This window comes from Prionailurus viverrinus, chromosome D4 (genome assembly GCF_022837055.1).
Source record: "Prionailurus viverrinus isolate Anna chromosome D4, UM_Priviv_1.0, whole genome shotgun sequence".
Lineage (NCBI taxonomy): Eukaryota > Metazoa > Chordata > Mammalia > Carnivora > Felidae > Prionailurus > Prionailurus viverrinus.
The window spans coordinates 57,424,098-57,442,989 of record NC_062573.1 but is presented as its reverse complement, the minus strand read 5'-3'; the positions used below and the strand labels follow the sequence as shown (position 1 = coordinate 57,442,989).

The 18,892-nt window shown below is 44.2% G+C and overlaps 2 protein-coding genes across 4 annotated transcripts in view; one reads left to right on the top strand and one right to left on the bottom strand.

Moving 5' to 3' along the window:
- The window catches only part of HABP4 (hyaluronan binding protein 4), a 40,327-nt gene extending 29,708 nt beyond the window's left edge, over positions 1–10,619 (top strand). For both annotated transcript variants that reach the window (XM_047829091.1, XM_047829090.1), the window contains exons 6-8: positions 5,707–5,878; positions 8,811–8,996; positions 10,445–10,619. In XM_047829091.1, the coding sequence (XP_047685047.1) occupies positions 5,707–5,878; positions 8,811–8,996; positions 10,445–10,501 (415 nt within the window). In that variant the 3' untranslated portion in view covers positions 10,502–10,619. The remainder of the gene's footprint in view (positions 1–5,706; positions 5,879–8,810; positions 8,997–10,444) is intronic.
- The window catches only part of CDC14B (cell division cycle 14B), a 120,592-nt gene continuing 106,523 nt past the window's right edge, over positions 4,824–18,892 (bottom strand). Inside the window, exons 15-17 of one of the 2 annotated variants that reach the window (XR_007146097.1) lie at positions 10,882–10,886; positions 9,656–9,661; positions 4,824–4,834 (exon numbers count right to left, since the gene is read on the bottom strand). Coding sequence is in view for 1 of the 2 variants with exons in the window: in XM_047829084.1 (XP_047685040.1) it covers positions 17,112–17,130 (19 nt within the window). In the remaining variant the exon portion in view is untranslated. Of the gene's footprint in view, positions 4,835–9,655; positions 9,662–10,881; positions 10,887–15,802; positions 16,024–17,066; positions 17,131–18,892 lie in introns of those variants that run through there. The other variant, XM_047829084.1, reaches the window with a different exon arrangement.

Sequence of the window (18,892 nt, the reverse complement as noted above, 5' to 3'; positions counted from 1 at the left end):
GCACCCCAAGACTACATTTCTTATATGCCTTATCCTTTTTTGTTCTAGCCTTTTCATGTTTATATATGATGTTCTTTAAGATAAGCAAACAGAAATAAGTACTTCTTTTGTGGTCTTAACAAAAGATGTGTTCTTACTGAACTTTTTGGAATTTATTAACTTCTTTAGTTCATCCTAGTTATGAAAGAATCCTCAAATTTACAGCATCAGTTCTAGAAATCAGAACTAGATTATAGTCTATAATCAGAATAGCCTCCTAGAAATCAGCTCTGATTATTTCCTAATTCTGTCACAAGTAGCCTAAAGAACCTTTATGAATCCTTAATATTTATTTTCAGCTCTGTATTAGAAGATTATATCACTGAAAGATGTATATAAAATAATAGTATAATGAACCTCTAAGTTATTCAACTTAAAATTTTATCAAATCATGGCCATTCTTGTTTCATGTATGTCTCTACCCACTTCCTCTTCTGTCAGGATATCATATTCATTCATAAATGTTTCACAAAGTTATATCTAAAGGTCTGCTCTTTTTAACTGGAGTAGTGTTATCCCATCTAAAGTTTTTAACAATTCCTTAAATATCTGGGAAGTTTGTTGGTTTCCCTGATTATCTCAAAATGTCTTTTTAAAACAACTTACTTGTTTGAATTAATATTGAAATATACATCTCAATTGGCATATCTCATTTTTTTTAAACAGTACTGAGAGACAGTTCACATTCAACGAGTGACATATATTTAGTATGCACAGTTTTACAAGCTTTGACATCCATATATACTTGTAAAACCATTACCACAATCAAAATAATGAGCATATCCATCAACCCAAAAAGTTTCCTTTTATCCTTTTGTAATCCCTCCCTCCTGCCCCTTTCCCCCAGGCAGCCAGTGATCTACTTTTTGTCACTAAAGACTAGTTTGCAATTGCTACAGTTTTATATAAACGGAATCACACATCATATATTCTTTTTTTGTCTTGTGTTCTTTCACTGAGCGTACTTCTTTTGAGATGCATCCATGTTGCTGCATGTATCAATACTTTGTACCTTTTTATTGTCAAGCAGTATTCCACTGTACAGATAGACTGCAGTTTCTTCATCTGTCTACCTGATGGTCATTTGGGTTGTTTCCAGTTCTTGCTATTACAAATAAAATTGCTGTGGACATTTTTGTGTAGTCTTGGTGGAGTATACATTTTCATGTCTCCTGTGTAAATGCCTAGGGGTGGAATGGTTGGGCTATATGGCAGGTGTATATATAACTTTTTAAAGAAACTGCCAGGCTCTTTTCTGGAGTGGTTTTTCCAGCTTTTACAATGTTTAGCCAGTATGATAGGTTTATATCTCATTGTGGTTTTAATTTACATTTCCCTATTGACTAATGACATTAAGCACTTTTTCACAGGTTATTTGCCATCTGTATATCTTTATTAAAATAAAGAGTGTTGAAATTGCCCATTTCCTAACTATTTCTTATTACTGTGTTTTGAGAGTTCTTCATATATTCTAGATTCAAGCCCTTTATCAGATATATGATTTTCCAGTATTTTCTTCCAATTTGTAGCCTTGTTTTCTTTCTCTTGACAGTGTCTTTTGAAAAGCAGAAGTTTTTAATTTTGATTAAATCCACTTTATCAATTTTTTTTTCTTTTATTGATCTTGCTTTTGGTCTCAAATGTAAGAAATCTTTGCTCAGTTTAGTACCACAAAGGTTTTCTCCTATAAGTTTAATGATTTGGGCTTTTGTATTTAGGTCTGTGATCCATTTGAGTTGATTTTTGTATACAGTGTGAGGTGTGGATCAAAGTTCCCTTTTTTTTCATTTTGGTATATGTATATCCAGTTATTCCAGCGCATGAAATACCATTGTTAAAATGTGCAGGCCTATTTCTGTACTTTATATTTTGTTCCATTGGTCTGTTTATATTACACTAATATTACACTATCTTGATTATTCTTAAGTCACTTAATCTATATGTTCTCTCTTTCCCTTGTAATTTATTTGTCTAAGAAACTGGGTCATATGTCCACAAAATGTTTCCCAGAGTCAGAATTTTACTCAGTGCCTCCCTGCAGGCAATGGTATGCTGGTAAATACTCAACATCTGGCTCTCTAGAATGAAAAAGCCTGAATCTGTTGGCACTTGCTGGCTTTTGTGGTGTAAATATTTCCACCATGGCTGATTTAAAACTACCACTGTGTCATACTGAACGCAGAGTTGGGAAGAGGTAAACAATAGTACACTATTATGTAACATTTTCACTATGCACATACATTAGGTATAATAAACCCCAAGAGCATGGATAAAGGTACAATATAGTGGAATAATTAGGGAGTAGTGAATTGTGATTATTACCTTTAGTATAGCTAATTATAATTTATATAATTTAATTTTTAATAATAATCTAATAATAATTTAATAATAATAATTAAATAATAATTTGATTTAATAATAATAATAACTGGCCGTGAGCCAGTTCGAACTGGTGCAAGTTAATTCCAATGCGACACTTTTGTAGAGTAGTTGAACATGTTCTCTGTCCCCTGTTTGGGGCACCTGGGTGGCTCAGTTGGTTAAGCATCCAACTCTTGATTTTGGCTCAGGTCATGATCTCACAGTTTGTGGGATTGAGCCCCACATTGGGCTCTACACTGACATTACATAGCCTGCTTGGGTTTCTCTCTCCCCATCTCCCTCTGCCCCTCCCCTGCTCACACTTACTCACTTTCTCTCTCAAAATAAATTTAAAAATAAAGAAAAAACAACTTAAAGAGTTGGATGCTTAACGGACTAAGCCACCAGGCACCCCACTAGCTTGATATTTTAAAGTCCCTTTACAAATATGCCTGTTTTGAATGGTCTGTGATTAAGTTTCTCTCCTGATTTCACTAATAGTTTTCATAGCATTAACCTATAATGTAGGACAAGTTACATTAGCCCTTCTGTGAAGGTATTAGATTTGATTCCCTTCCCACTCACCACCTAATTATTTTTTCTTGTAAACTTTATTGAGCTATAATTCCCATACTGCAAAATTCAGCCATTTAAACTGTACAATTCAGTGGTTTGGGGTATGTTACATAACACATATAACACAAAAATCACCATTTTAAGCATTTTCAAGTGTGCGGTTTAGTGGCATTAATTACATTCACATTGTGTGCAACCATTACCACCATCCATGTCCAGAACATTTCATCATCACAAACAGAAACTCCATATCCATGAAATAGTAAATCCCAACTTCTCCCTCCCCTTAACCCCTGGTAACCTCTATTTTTATCTCTATGAATTTGCCTATTCTAGATACCTCATATAAATGGAATATAATATTTGTCCTTTTGTGTCTGGCTTATTTCTTTCTTTTTGTATATTATCTTTTCATTTCTTTCTTTTTTGTGTATTATCTCTTTTTTTGGTGTTAAATACATACAAAATAAAACTTACAATTTTAATCATTTTAAGTGTACAATTAAGTGACAGTGCATTTACAGTGTTATGTAACCATTGCCATTATCTAGTTCCAGAACATTTCCATCACCCCATTCCCATTAAGCAGTCATTCCCTGGCCTCCCTGCCCCCAGTCTCTGGCCACCACTAATCTGCTCTTTGTCTCCATGAATTTGCCTTTTCTGGGTATTTCATATAAATGGAATCGTACGTAAACTTTTTGTGCCTGGTTTATTTCACTTAGCATAATGTTTTCAAGGTTTATTCATATTGTAACATGTATCAATACTTCATTTCGTCTTATAGCCAAATAGTATTCCACAGTATTAAAGATAGCATATTTTATCTACTCATCAGTTGATGGCCAACCTGTTTCCACTCTTTGGCTATTGTGAATAATGCTGCTATACACAGCATTATTAGGGGCACCTGGGTAGCTCAGTCGGTTAGGCATCCAACTTTGGCTCAGATCATGATCTCATAGTTTATGAGTTCGAGAGCCACATTGGGCTCACTGCTGTCAGCACAGAGCCTGCTTCAGATCCTCTGTCCCCCTCTCTCTCTGCCCCTCCCCCATTGGTTCTCTTTCTCTCAAAATAAATAAACTTAAAAAATAAATGAACAGTGTTATTTATGGCAGTGCCATGGTGTTTTCACACAGACGTATGCTGTTGTTTCTCCTGGATGTGTAACTTAGAGTGGTATTGTCAAGTCAAATGGCAACTCTGTGTTTACATTTTTGAGAATTTGCCAGACTGTTTTTCCAGAGTGGCCACACCATTTCACATCCCACCTCCCCCCCACCCCGCCCAGCAATGTATGAAGTTCCAATTTCTCCACATCCTCGCCAGCACTTGTTAAATGTCTTTTTTATTCTAATCATCCTACTGAGTGTGGAGTGGGTCATTGTGGTTTTCATCTCCATTTCCCTGATGGTTAATGATATTGAACGTCTTATTGGCTATTTGTGTATCTTGTTTGGAAAAATGTCTATTCAGAGCATTGCCTGTTTTTCAGTTGGGTTATTTCTTTTCATTAAGTTGTAAGTTGTAATCCTTTTTGTATCCAAGGTAAGTCCCTTATCAGATATATGATTTGCAAATGTTTTCTCCCATTCTGTGGATTGGCTTTTCACTTTCTTGATGGTGTCTTTTGAAGCACAAAAGTTGTCAGAAGTTTGGGGGTGATGTCCAGTTTATCTGCTTTTTCTTTTAAGTTTTATTTATTTTGAGGGAGAGCGCGCACGCACAGTGGGGAGAGGCAGAGAGGAGAGGCAGAATCTTAAGCAGACTCCACAACATCCGTGCAGAGCCCCATGCAGGGCTCAAACTCATGAACTGTGAGATCATGACCTGAGCCAAGATTAAGAGTCAGATGCTTAACCGACTGTGCCACCCAAGCACCCCTTTTTCTTTGTTGCTTACACTTTTAGTGTCACATGTAAGAAACCACTGCCTAATCTAAGGTCATGAAAGTTTATGCCTGTGTCGTCTTCTAAGTGGTTTATATTTCTCTTATATTCATGGTGTGAGGTGGGGGTCCAACTTCCTTTTTTTGCACGTGGATACCCTGTTTTCCCAGCACCATTTGCTGAAAAGACCATTCTTTCTCCTTTGAATTGTCTTTGGCACCTGCTTGAAAAAAAATCAATTGATTTCAAATGTGAGGATTTTTTTCTGGGCTCTGAAATTTATTCTATTGATCTATTCTTGAAGTCTCATGAATTTAAAGAGGATATTTACAAAAGTATGTATTTGTAACCCATTGTTTTATAACTCTGTTCATGGTTGCCTATGGTTGTTTTGTTCCAATAGTTTCTCCCTTTTCTTCTGCAATTTTATCTCATTTTGTATGTAATGCCATCTGGGAAGGGAATGCCTGGTGGTCAAGTGTAATGCTAATGGGATGGTGCAGTTCCTATTTTTCAAAAACTGCTTGAAAACAAGTGGGGCAGCTGGCTGACTCAGTTGGTGGACTGTGTGACTCCTGATTTGGGGCTTGTGAGTTCAAGCCCCACATTGGGCATAGAGATTACTTAAAAAAATAAAAAAGAAAACAGACAGGAAGTATCTTCAGTTGGTAGTGACAGCATAAAATGATTAAAATATGGAAGCTTATAGTTCCGAGATTTTCTTACCTTATGTAAATATGAGATGCAGAACCATGAAAGTATGCTAATTAATAGTAATAACTTTTTCTTTGAGAAAGTAGACATTTTAGATCCATCAAAAACTTCTGATTTTTCATAGAGTTCCTGAGTTGGAGTTAGAAGAGGAAACTCAAGTTCAAGAGATGACCCTTGATGAGTGGAAAAATCTTCAAGAACAGACAAGACCAAAGCCTGAGTTTAACATCCGGAAACCTGAGTCCACTGTCCCTTCCAAAGCAGTGGTGATACACAAGTCCAAATATAGAGATGATGTAAGTATGACATTTTCTTGTCTAGAGGTAATCTTCATTCTTACCTTACTGGAAACCAGATGGACCCTTTCCACTTCTAGTGTGAAAATGAGACATTGGTAGTGGCATTCTAGTTTCTACCTAAGACTAATCAGATATGATGTGTGCCTAATTTTATCTGTACCTGTATTGTTCATAAAAAGAGTTGAAACTTGGCCTGTCGACACTTCATACAAAGCAGTTTCAGTGACAGTGCATTTTCCACTCAACCCACAGCTGTGCTTTGACTGTGCAAATACTGTATGTTAATTGCATCTCGTTTTTGTCTCAAGAGAGGTACAGTGTCTCATGAATAGTGCCATTTCAAAGGATAACTACTCTGCATTTCATGATTAGGTTAGATTTTCAGCTCACGTTCTTAATAAGAGCATTTTATTGGGAGGAGTTGATCATTTGCAACCTGTCAGAGTTCTGTGCTGTGTTACTGCAGCAGTTCTGTCCCCACCGTGTAACTGTGCCACCCGGGAGGAGCCCCTGGGACAGTGCGGCTGCCTGGCCACACCCTGCTGCCGCAGCCAGGATTGCTCACATTGTTCCTCCCTCCCGTGAGGGCCTTGCTCTTCATGCTTTGTGTTCAGCCCTTTTTTGGAGGCCTCGGCTTTGAAAAGGACTCCCAGCATATATTGATGCAGATGGTCAGTGAGTCATGTAATCGCGTTCTGTTTAAGTTACTGAACTTAAGGGTGCCTTGAATATTCTCGTTTTAAACTTTAGAATTCACATCATTCAGTCACAGCTGCTTATCTTAATACACATTTCTGTGTTGATGATGGTGGTGGACAGATATTCCCACTAGATATTATACACTGATTTTCCGTTTGAAACTGTGTAGCTTTGTGTGTGTTTCCATTGACACTTTGGTTAGTTGTGTTGTTTGAATGAATACTTTCATCAGAGGGTCATTTATAATACAGGATGCCTTACCACCTCCAGTCTCTTCCAGGCCTTACTAAGAAGTTTGGAGCCACTCCACTAGCTGTTATACACAGGCAGCATGGAGGGGAGAGCCTTCTCTTGGAAGTCTCTGTGAGGTATTTCTTCACGTCCATCAGCTAACTGGGTTGGCTCTTTTCCTATTCACTTTTGTTCTTTTTTGTTCTGGGCCGTTGTAAATAAAGCTTTTCCTAAAACAAATGTGCTGTCAGGATGTGAAATGTGCAGCTGACATGTTAGGTAAAAATAGCAGCTGTTTTTCCTGCATCCACACCAGATTCATCCTCCCTGGCTCCAGAGAGAGGTCTCCTGGAATATCTGAAGCAACTGGGTTAGCTGAGTCATCCAGCTTGGTCTCCACGAAGCACATGTCTTTGGTCTCTTGTTAATGTTACGGCATTGAAGATTTTAGCCAGAAATTGTTCTGAGAGCAACAAAAGCCAAATCTTAGGGTCACTGATTAACTTTGTTCTGGGCACCCTAAGAGACAAAGCAATAGAGTAAAATGCCTTGTGTTTGCAAAGTTCAGACCACCAGCAGCCTGTGAAATGAGCTGATCCCTTTCAAGAAAGCACACTCAGTATTGTCCCAGGCACCGCTGCCCTTCCTCTGGCACAGCCTCCCCCTACTCCTGCAGGGCCTCCCCCACTCCAGCACAGCCTCCCCCTGCTCCACGACCATCCCCACTCCTGCACAGCCGCCCTTGTTCTGGCACAGCCTCCCCCTACTCCTGTGCAGCCTCCCCCTACTCCGTCACGGCCTCCCCCACTCCAGCACACAGAGCCCGCTGTTTTCTGAAGCAGGTGGTAGGCTATTACTTCACCTCTTACTGGTTTTTTGTGTCTGTCTTTTTACCAGAGTGTCAATGCTCCTGAATTGTTCTTTCCTTCACCTTTTTAGTTTCAACAGTACATCCAGCTAAGGCCTCTGCTTTATTTTAATGCAGCTTTGAAGGGAACATAAATGTTAAACACAGAACCTGTAATGAACAGATGGCCTAAAGGGGTTGGTAAGTTCAGGGAGACTTGATTCCATTTTCTGGACAAGTTGTAGTAGGAATGTTTAGCATTATAGAGTTTGGAGATTCTCATCCCAGATCATTGGCATATTTTGTATAGATTTATGTTTTACTCAAGTGAGGGTTTTTTTTTTTTATCCATTATTAGGAATTGAAGCCAAATCAAATTTGGAACAAAGTTTATTTAATATAGTTTTCTTTTAACAAGAAACAGAACTTATTTGACCTCATATATAATAAAATGTAATTTCTCAAAGTATTTTGGCCAAAAATAGTTCTTAAAAAGCAGCTTGAATTCTTTCTGCAGCAATCATCAGATAACCATACTCTGTTGTTTTACTATTTTCCTAGATTTTGAGTCAGAATTGTTTATTGTAAATCATGCAGTTTTTAACATATGGTATTTGTACAGCCAGCACCCACAATGAAAGGAGTTTTTCCATCAAGTTCTATTCTAAGGAGGTGATATTTCCTTATTTATCAAAGTAGCATTTGTGAACAAATAAAAGGCAGAAATTAAATTTTTTTAATCTCAGCAAAATACATTTAGATATAAAAGATATATGTTGATTGCTGGTAGGCATGTCAAATCTTAAATCTTAACCTGCCAAACTGCTAAAAACTCGGGTGTCACTTGAGTTAATAGTAATTTGAGAGATGTTTGGATTAAGACGGTGAGTATGAGAACATGTGGCTGGGAAATGTGCAGAACCCCTGTGCTGGAACCAGAGCAGCGGGGTCACCACCTTTGCCTTGCCCTGCAGCCCAGTGCCGACAGCACATCAGGGAGGGCCACTGTCCGCTGTGATGCCATATTGGCTCCCTGGCGGCATAGCGCTTCGACGCTGAGCGAGTGAGTGTCCATGGAGACGGGTGTGCGTGTGTGTGTGTGTGTGTGTGTGTGTGTGTGTGTGTGTGTGATATGCTGTAACTGTGTTTCAGATGGTAAAGGATGACTATGAAGATGATGCCCACGTTTTCCGGAAAGCAGCCAATGACATCACATCCCAGCTGGAGATTAATTTCGGTAACCTCCCTCGTCCTGGGCGTGGAGCCAGAGGTGGCACACGGGGAGGCCGGGGAAGGATCAGAAGGGTGGAGAACTACGGACCCAGAGCAGAAGTGGTGGTGAGTGTGTGTACTCTGTGACCTGGACGGTTTTCTAAAGGAGGTGAGAGGATGAGGGGGCCCCAGGCTGTGCCACTGGGAGGCCTGTCAGGGTCTGCTGTCCATTCCTGTATCTAGTGTGGGTCTGGCATCCAGGTGTTCAGAACAGTGAGGTCAGCAGCATGGACACAGTTGGATACAGACCATTCAGTGGCCGTGGCCTCCATGGTCACCGGGCACATCCACTGCTGTAAATGCACTCTCAGAACCAGAGAAAACTCACTCATCTGCATCAGACAAGTCCCCAGGCTTGGGATCCTATCAGATCACCTGACAGTCCAATCATATGCCCTGTGCCCTTATGGTACTTTCAGGGTAGACAGAACCCTTCCCTTCAGGGCCTCCTTGTGACCTCCCCAAGCTCACCTTGTCACCTCAAACCATTCTTCCCGGCTCCTCAGCCAACACTGCTCTACCTCTAGTTCTTCACACAAGCATGTTCCTGACCCCACGGAGCATTTGCACCTGGTGGTCCTTCTGCCCATTTGCCTGCTCACCTAGAATAGATCTTCTGACCTTGCTTCCTCAGAGAAGTCTTCTTTGGTCACATTTCCTTCCAGACCAGGTCAGAGTCCTTGAGCAAAGAATTTTTTCTTTGAAGCATTGTCTTCATTTGTAACTGTATTCTCACTGGTGTGATTGTTGATCAGTGTCTGTTGTCTGTACAGTGGATGGACACAAACCATGTCTGCTTTTGCTCATTATTGGTTTCCCCAGTGCCCAGCACAATTTAAGTGTATAGTAGGCACTTTGTAAATGTTTTATAGACAAATATATGCATACTGTTCTCTTCTAGCTCAGACCTGCCCTCAGGCCCCCACCTCTTCACCGTCAGGTTACACTGTTTGAGGGTCCATATTCCCTTTGCTCATTCACTGAGGCTTATCTCTGGAAGAACCTTTTCTTCTAGAAAACCTTACCTAATGGTGATGTGCACTCCACCTCCAAATAGCAGTGGGTGCCCCTCCTGTGGGCCATTCATAGGCCATCTGTTGCTGAAGTTACCAGGCTGTGCCTTCCTCGGGGCATCTCCCCTGACCCCAGGGAACCCCAGGTCAGGCAGGAACTGCTTCTAATCAACCTTGTATCTCCATATAGTAAATATTCTAAATCATGTTTATTGGATGGTGGAGGTGCCAGATACAAAAAGGGTCACTCAGTAAGGGTTTGTGGGAGGAAGGGAGGGAGGCAGGAACTGGTGGCCATTTTGCAGAGGGGACAAGAGCGAGTCTGAGAAGGGACCCTTCCGCACCCCCCCCCCCCCCCGTGTCTCTTCCCACTGGGAGCCTGCCACACCCACTGTCAGCACCTGCCTGGTTGAGAGCAGGCATGTGTCTCTCAGAGGGCTCTGCCCAAGTGGCAATGGGTAAAGTGAATGTTGGTTTAAAAACTTTTCTTTTCTTCTTTAGACACAAGACGTTGCTCCCAACCCGGATGACCCTGAGGACTTTCCTGCTCTGGCCTGAGAGAGCCCTATTTCCCTAGCAAGCTACAACAGCATTGGCATACCTATGAAGAGACTTTTCTTGGTGTGGGGAAGAGAGTCAGACTCTAAGAACAATAGATGTTGCTTTTTCCCGTTTAGTGTGAATTCATTGCACTTTTTTGGCCTGGGGGCTGTGGGGTAGGGATTTCTCTAGACACAAGGCAGCAGTTCCAGTTGTGGGGCGGGGGGGGGGGGGGGTGGTTAGTCTGGCACTTTCCCAAGAAGGTGGAGAATGGTGATTATTTTTTTATTTAAATAATTCCAAATGAAGTTCAGAAATAATGTTTAAAATGTGTACATAGAGATTGTATTGAATCCTCCACAAAAACCTGGAGAGTAAAGATGTAAAATAGAATCTACAGAGACTACTTCATAACGTGTATAGATTGGGAAGGCTGTGTGCTTTAGCATTAGAGCAAATACATGTAACACCGACCATTAATTGAAAGCAGTCACAGCCTAGTTTCCAGAGACTGACGAAGTAAAATACACCTGTACTTACTGTTTACTTGTAAGTGTTACAGTCTCCTGGAAGTTTTTGAGTTTTGGTTTTCATTTAACCGATAATTTTAAATAGCTGGTGGGCAGCCATTGGCTACCACTCTGTGACAGAGAATTAGGAAAAGTATTGTTTTTGGGTTTTTTTTAATGGTGATTTAAACTACCTCGTGGTTTCTGTGTGTATGTACACACGCATACACGCACGCTTAGTATAAATGTGCATATTTAGTGTTTGGGTGGTTTTCAGGATGAGTATTAAGCATATGATTTTTAAAATCGTTATTTAACCCATTGATCAAGAGAAAGGGGGTCCAGGCAAAATAGTGTTACACCTTACCATCATATCCTTTTCTCCCCTAGAAACTAATATCTGAAATCAGTGCCCATGTACAGATGCCCTCTGTCCTTGCCTGGCAAGACTTGTAAATAGTATTTATTGAACACCGTGTGCAGTTTTTCTCACCCAGCCCATACACCAGTTCGAGTTCCTGTTTCTTGCCTTTGGTGAACGTTTGGGGTTGGGGGCTACCTCAGAGTTTCAGTAACTCACCGAGTCCTGCCATGCCCAGCAGAGTGAGTCCTGCCAGAGCCTGAATTTGGCCGAGCACCCGGGGCAGGGACTGGGGTGGAGGCAGCTGTAAGCTGCGGGCAGCTGGGGGTGATGCTGTCTCCAATTGACTGCAGAAACTGAAAATAACCTTTGCCTGTTGTCACAGTTAATATGCTTCTGTTGGAATCTGAACTTGGTCCCAGGATCTGTGCTTTCCCCCCGCTTTGCTATACTGTTTAAGATGGCTCTGAACTTGAACCCAAGTGTAAATAAAGGTTGGTATTCCCTCCTAACTGTGTACAGAAAGCTGAATCCTTTTGGTCACTCCCAGGTCAAGAGAAAAGAATGTGGAAAAAAGCCCAGTAGAAGGAATCGGCTGACCTCCCTGCCATATGACAGTTAAGGACATTTGCTGTGGGTGACTGTCCACCCTTGGTCTCTTATTACTAAATTAATATCTGAATACTAAGATATATTAACTGTTTTATTTCCTCTCCCTGGGAAGGACACAGTGAGTGGGAGTGACCTGATGTAAGTCAAGTCTCAGGAGAGTGAATGTCACATTCAGCCATAATGATCAACTGGTACAGCATGAGGGTGTGTCTTTCCTCAGCAGGCTTGATGCTGTGACATTAAGTTACTCTGCCCACCTTGGCTCTGAAGATCGGCAAAACAGAGATCCCTTTCAAGAAAATTCCCTGATGTTGTAAATAGTGGCTGAAAAGCCTATAGCACTGGAATTAATACTGTATTTGCAAATACCGCATCCTTCTTAGATGTACTGAAGATTCCTGTGCCATGGAACAGTCTTGGGTCCTGTGGTTGGAAACCATTCTGGGGGATGGGGTACAGTTTCTGAGCCTGTAGAAGGTTTTGTTTGCTCACCAGGACTATGTCTTGCCAATTGGTGGGGTAGATAGATAATTGGGTTTGGTCCTATGGTTGTCCACAGTGCCCCAGAGAAGACCAAGCAGAAGCAAAGAGCAGGGGAAATCCCTAACATGCCATAGGGAAAATCAAAGCAGGCAGGAGGCTTATGTTCGGATTTATACACAAGGCAAGACCTTCCTGATCCAAGTTCCTCTTTTGAGGTGGGCGTAGTCCTGTTTCTAACAAGTAACAGTGAACAAATTGATCCCACAAAAGAAAACTAGTGTGTCAGTCCCCAAGACTCTTGGAAAGCAGACGTCAAACATGTTTGAATGCCAAGGTCAATGTGCCGGCCCCACTCTGGGGGGACAGCAGCTGAAGATGGCGGGCGGGGGAGGGAGTAGTCCCAGGGCCTGGAGGTTGGGGGAGCCTCACAGAGAGGTGTCGCCCCTGAAGGAAGCAGGGGTTGGCACTAGTCTTGACTGGATGAAAACCTAAGCTGCTTATCTGACAAGGTCTGGGAAAGGCAGACTCCCTACAGAGGCTACCCCCAGGGAAGTGCCTCAGGAAAGTTAAAATCATGCATTGGATGTTTTTAACATCTGGCCAGGCTACTTGAGAAGCTGTACATCTTTAGCCTAATGTTGCTGATAAGCATTTGATGTCTTCATTCCCATGCAAGGCAAGGCCCTCAGAGCCCAAGAGGCCGCAAGGGGGACCCGCACTTCTAGTGCTGGTCACTAGTTCAGGGCTTTTCCTCTCGGTTGGCTAGGTCCTCCGGGCCACCCCAGTGCAGGCACTATTTTCTTTTGAGACAGTACCATGTGGTGCTGGTTAAGTCCTATGGAGCTACTGGACCTGGGTCTCAAGCTGGGAAAGGTCAGCTATTCTTCTGAGCTATTCAGGAGCCACGCTGGTGACAGCAGGTGGGGCTTTCCTCCCCTCCACATGGCATCATGCAGCCAGATGAGCATAGTTTCACTGTGAGAGAAGACCTGCCCATTTCCTTTCACTGCTGCTGTGTCTCAGCCTCCACAAGGGTCACGGTTCGTGCAGCCACTCGGGATCTGCCCTTCTCTCCAGATCCTCCGACACTGGCCTGAGGTCAGTGCCCTCGACATGCCCCACGCGTCTGAGGCTTTGCCTAGCTTTGTCCCAAAGGGGTCTGTATTTATGTGGTGAAGAAAATGAGGAAGGGAAAAAGGTATTTTAAAAACATCTTTATTGTAGGGGCACCCAACTGGCTCAGTCGGTAAAGCATGCGAATCTTGATCTCGGGGTTGTGAATTCGATGACCATGTTCAGTGTAGGATTACTTAAAAATAAAGTCTTAGAAAAAATATATATCGTAAAACAATATGGATACAAATGCAAATTTCCTTGTAACACCACCTAAGAAACTGATTTTCCCAGAAGTCTGTCCAGTGCCCATGCCAACCACAGCCTCCCCTTCCCCTGAAAGGAACCACTGTCCTTAGTCCCAAGGGTCATCCCTAACATTAAGGCTTTGCCCTTCATTTAGATGTCTTCTACATCTGCAGGCTCGCCCTCCCACCCTTGGTGCAGAAACTAGCGGCGTGAGGAGACGAGCAGTGGTGGAGTGGCTGCTGTGTGCAGTCTTGCAACTGTCTCATGCTTTCCAGTCAGGGAATGGGAAGGACAGTCTTCTTGCTCCTCTTAGTCCCTAGCTAGCACCTGATGAGGAGATAAGGCAGAAACAAGATCCAGCCCTCTAGCCCAGTGTTCCTTCCACACTCCCAAAATTACCACTTCAATTACTAGTCCCCAGGGTAAAGCTGCTAGGAGAGGGGCAAAGGCCAGAGGACAGGTTCCTCTGCAGGGGATGAACGAAGCCACAAGTACCTGCTGTGTGCTCAGGGGCAAGTAACATGGTGACCACACACAGCAGTGGCATAAGTCCCTCTTGAACAGTCTCCTGAAAACATGATGGGATTAGAAGTGTTCTTAGAGGGGCACCTAGGTGGCTCAGTCGGTTAAGCCTTGGACTTCGGCTTAAGTCATGATCTCACAGTTTGTGGGTTCGAGCCCCGCGTCGGACTCTGTGCTGACGGCTCTGAGCCTGAAGCCTGCTTCGGATTCTCTTTCTCTCTCTGCCCCTCCCCCGCTCACTCTCTCAAAATAAACATAAAAAATGTTCTTAGCTTTATTAGATCTCCTGCACAGGTGGAGATGGCATGACTTGAGAGGCCACGAGATTAGGTTCAAGGTCACCAGTGAGGCACTGGCGGAAATGAACAGAAGTTTGGCTCTCCCGGGGGCTTCATGGAGCCTACAGGGTCCAGCGGCTGCTTATGCCTCTCCTAGGCCCAAGCTGCTCCCTGCCCATCTCCCAAATGCTCTGGAAAGCCTTTTCCTCAGCCACAACGCTGCTTGTGACTCAAGGTGATGGAATTTCCCCAACCAAACCACAATGCCTTCTAAGCATTGTTACTTTGCAGAAATGTGGCCTGATTTCAGAGCACAGAGTCATCTGTAAGTGGGAATGCCTGTCAGGTGAGAATGGAGTGGCGCACATCAGTCTCCAGGGCTCAATGAGGTTAGAGAGAACTTTCCTTGAGAACAGCCACCCCACCAGGGGCACTGAGAACACCTCCACCTCATGGGTGCACTGCTCAACCCAGGGGAGCTCACCCACATGGATACACCCGCACGGCCATGTTGGTGGCCCTGGCTTGCATTCCACCTGTCTAGATACTGGGAGCATCCGAGCAACAGGAAGGAAAACTACTCAAGTATCAAAGTAAGTCCTACATTCTCAGCCATGCAAAATGACCCCACCTGCGTGTTTGGCGGTGAGGGAAAGTGAGGGGAGAGCAAGCACGGTGGCTGGAAGAGTTTTCAGTAAGAGGGAAAAAGCAAGGTGGGTAGAAAGGAAGCAAGAGAAATGTGGAGGCTGCATAGCCTAACACGAGAAGTGGGGATCCCTACCCTGACTGCATCCCACAGGTTCCTACCTGTGACCAGAGCAGAAAGACAGCCCTCAGGGATTTTAACCAAGGATCTGTAGATGCCCAGAGCAGGGCCTTGGAATGACTGGTGAAAGGGCTCTGAAGCGGGACACCTGAGGGGGCGCCCTTCGCACTGCATCTGTATGAGCAGCGCCCCTGGAGTTGAATGCTGCACAGCCGGGAAGGCCACAGGGGGCATGCCCATGAACTCTTCAAGGGTTTTGCATTAACTTTTCTGGGGACACAGACCAGCTTTCACCAAGTCAGTCACAGGGGCCCCTAATGTAAGAGAGCAAGGAACGCTACTTACTGGGAATCTGCCACCAGAGAGGAGCCATCCCAGTCACTCTTCCTGGCCACCTACTGGTAGGCCCAGCTCTAGCCTCAGGCTGAACCCTCAATACCCAGTGGATAGAAGACACACTTGCCACACTTGCTGAGGCTGAGGCACACGCTTGAGGAAACAGGCTTAAATTTCACCTGGAGAGACTTTCTGTTGGTGAGCATTGTGCTGTCCAGGAGAGATCTTCTTGGGAGGCCTAGTCTTTGCGTATCCCAAGCCAGATTAAAAGCCGGTCTAGAAAGGTTACAGCTCGAGACGGCCAACTATCACTACAAAAGGGAGAAGACAGAACGAGTTGTATTTATGACACCAGAACCTGTCTTAGGGAGTCACTGGGTGTGACAAGGACTAGTTTAATATGGCAGCTAGAGAAAAGACTCCACGGTGCACACTGTAAACTCCTTAGTTAACTGCAAGGCAAATCTGGGGTTGGCCACAGCAGAATCACCCTGAACATGAGTGGTCCAGGGTGCTGGAATCAGGCCCCTGCTCTGTCCACTCCTGTTTATGAACCTGTCAGCCACTGGCCTGCCTACAGAGCTCCCATGTGTCATCTAGCTCTGTCACAACAGACCCCTCACTCTCAAGGATGGAGACCTCTCCGTGGCTGCCACATGGCAGGAGATATGCTAGGCTCAGGCAGGAAGGCAGTTCGCTCACTGTCTCAGAGCCCCCGGCCCCAGTCTCACAAATACTCATGAACCCCATTCCTGAGGGCCAAGCCCCCTCTGCTGCCCCCTTCATGAATGAAACCTTTCCTCCAGCCCCTTCTTTTGCCCTCTGGGGTTTGCGCCAGAGCAAAACAGGGCAGGGGGACAATATTCACTTCAGCAAGGTCCTAAGAGCAACTGTTTCTGTTTCCATGACATTGCCCAATGAAGCTGTATTTGAAGCTGATCAGCAGTTCCCAACGGGGGGGGGCAGCACTGCCTCCTGAAGGGGGCTGACAATGTGCGGGGGTGTCTGGATTATCCAATGGCTGAGAATATGACTGGTATTTAGTGGGTGGGGATGCCAGACTGGCTACATTGTCTGGAGAGTCCCACGCAAGGAAGAACTGTCCCGCCTGAAAAGTCATCTTGTTTTACATGAAGAAACACACCCATGGTGAGAAACACACCCATTGTCTTTCTCCAAGTAAAACAATGCACAAACCATACCACCTCCTCTACTCTTTCTTTTCCCACCCAAAGCCTCTCCCTGTTTAGAAACGTGACATTTGGTAGTATAAGAATTCGAGGGACCAAGGCCAGTCCCTGGGGGTGGCCAGCCCCCGTGGCCTCTGGTCATGCTGGGTGAGAAGCCTCCTTACCTGGAAATTTCAGTGTGGATGGAGCACCTGTCATCCAGAAACATGTCAAAGCCATGCAGACTTGCTAGCAAAGAGACGAGACACAGAGGCAAGGCCAGGCAGTGTGGGAGGATCTCTGTTCCTATACGGGCTGGGCCAGCACCCCCAGTGAAGAAGCCAGAATGTCTGGAGATGCACTTGGATGGGTTTTGCCCAGAGTCTCCGTTTGTTCTCCCAGAGAAAAACAGACTGTGATAGGTACATACTATGCCAACTACTTAGAAGACAAAAGGCCCCAAATCTAAATAATGGGGCAGCTAAGAGTTAGGACCAGATACGGCAGCGGGTAATGGTGACCCATGACCTAATAGCACTAAGGCCAGTGTCCTACTATTAATTAGCCATCTCAGCCATGCCCCGACAGCTGATGCTAAGGGGACTGTCCACTGTCACAGACCTTTTCAGAGCATTAAGGCAGTATTTTTTTTTATTAAACACAACATATGTATGACTCTTCGTATGTGTCAAGCACTTGTTCTAATGAACAAATATTAACCAAGTTAATAATTAATCCTCATCTGTCACCCTGGCTAACAAGCAGCAAAGGTTTGCACGCAGCCTAGGTCCAGAATCCATGCTCTGAACAATTATAATAAGCTGCTTTTTGACACAGCATATATCAACAAAAGCTTTAAATTTTTGCACATCCTTGACCCAGGAGACATGCCTTTTGTAAGAATTTCTCCTGAGGAGATAACCAGCACCAACCAGGAAGAATCCACACAGGAGAACGTTTATGCAATCTGTACTAGTGAAAGGCGAGAAACTACCCATGGGGGCAAGCATGAGGAGAGACCATGCCAAAGTCTTGGCACCGTAGAGAAGGTGAGTATTATGTTCATGGAGAATTCTTGCCACCATCCTGCCTTCCCAAGCACAACAAGTGTGCTCAGACACATGGGAGGAAATGGGAGCAGTAGATGGATGGGACGCCTCCGCTGGCCTAGGGCCCAGGCTAAGGCACACTTACCTCCCTTGATCTTTTAATTCCAAGGCTACGCATTTATCAGTCCGATTTTACAGATGAACAAAGGGGCAGGAGGCAGGAAAAGGATGCCTGAGACCACAGCATGAGCGGCAGAGCTCATTTCAGAGCACACACTGGCTGCTCTTTCCACACTGACTTGCTAACTCCATATACTCCGGGGCCTCATGAAGGGGGCCTTTCTACTTAACTCTACCCCCACCCTAGGTCATTTACCTAATTATGTACAGAAAATTACCTTAAATGTAGGAAAAAATTAATTTATTGAAAGCTATGTACCAGCATGTTTTAAATGCTTTGCATGGATTACCTCATTTAATTATCCCACTAACTGTTAAGATAGGAATCCCTTTCCTTCCCATTTTACTTAAGAAACAGAAGCAGAGGGGTTTAGCAAATTGTGTGTGTGGTAGGTGGCACCAAATGGCATTGTCGACAACAGAGAGGGAGCATCTACAGGGCCAGGGTCTCCATGGCTCATCACCCACATTGCGCAGCCCTGCAAGACGGAACTTGGCGTTTCATTCCGAGTCTTCCAAGTGTTAGGCCCTTGCCACGCCTGCCCCCTTCACAGCACTTACATACTTTGGGCAGCTTCGCAGATGCCAATCAACTGAACTTCACTGCTCGGCAGGAGGGTGCACGACCTGGAGGGGCAGGTAGCCGCTGCAGCTTTCAACAACAGGGGACGGAGCTTGCGAATCACACTCTGGGGGTAGCAGTGCCTGCTAGAAGTCTGGATGGGGCGTGGGTGTGGGGGTCCCTGTGGTTTGTACTTTGAAAACCTGTATCCGAGCACGAG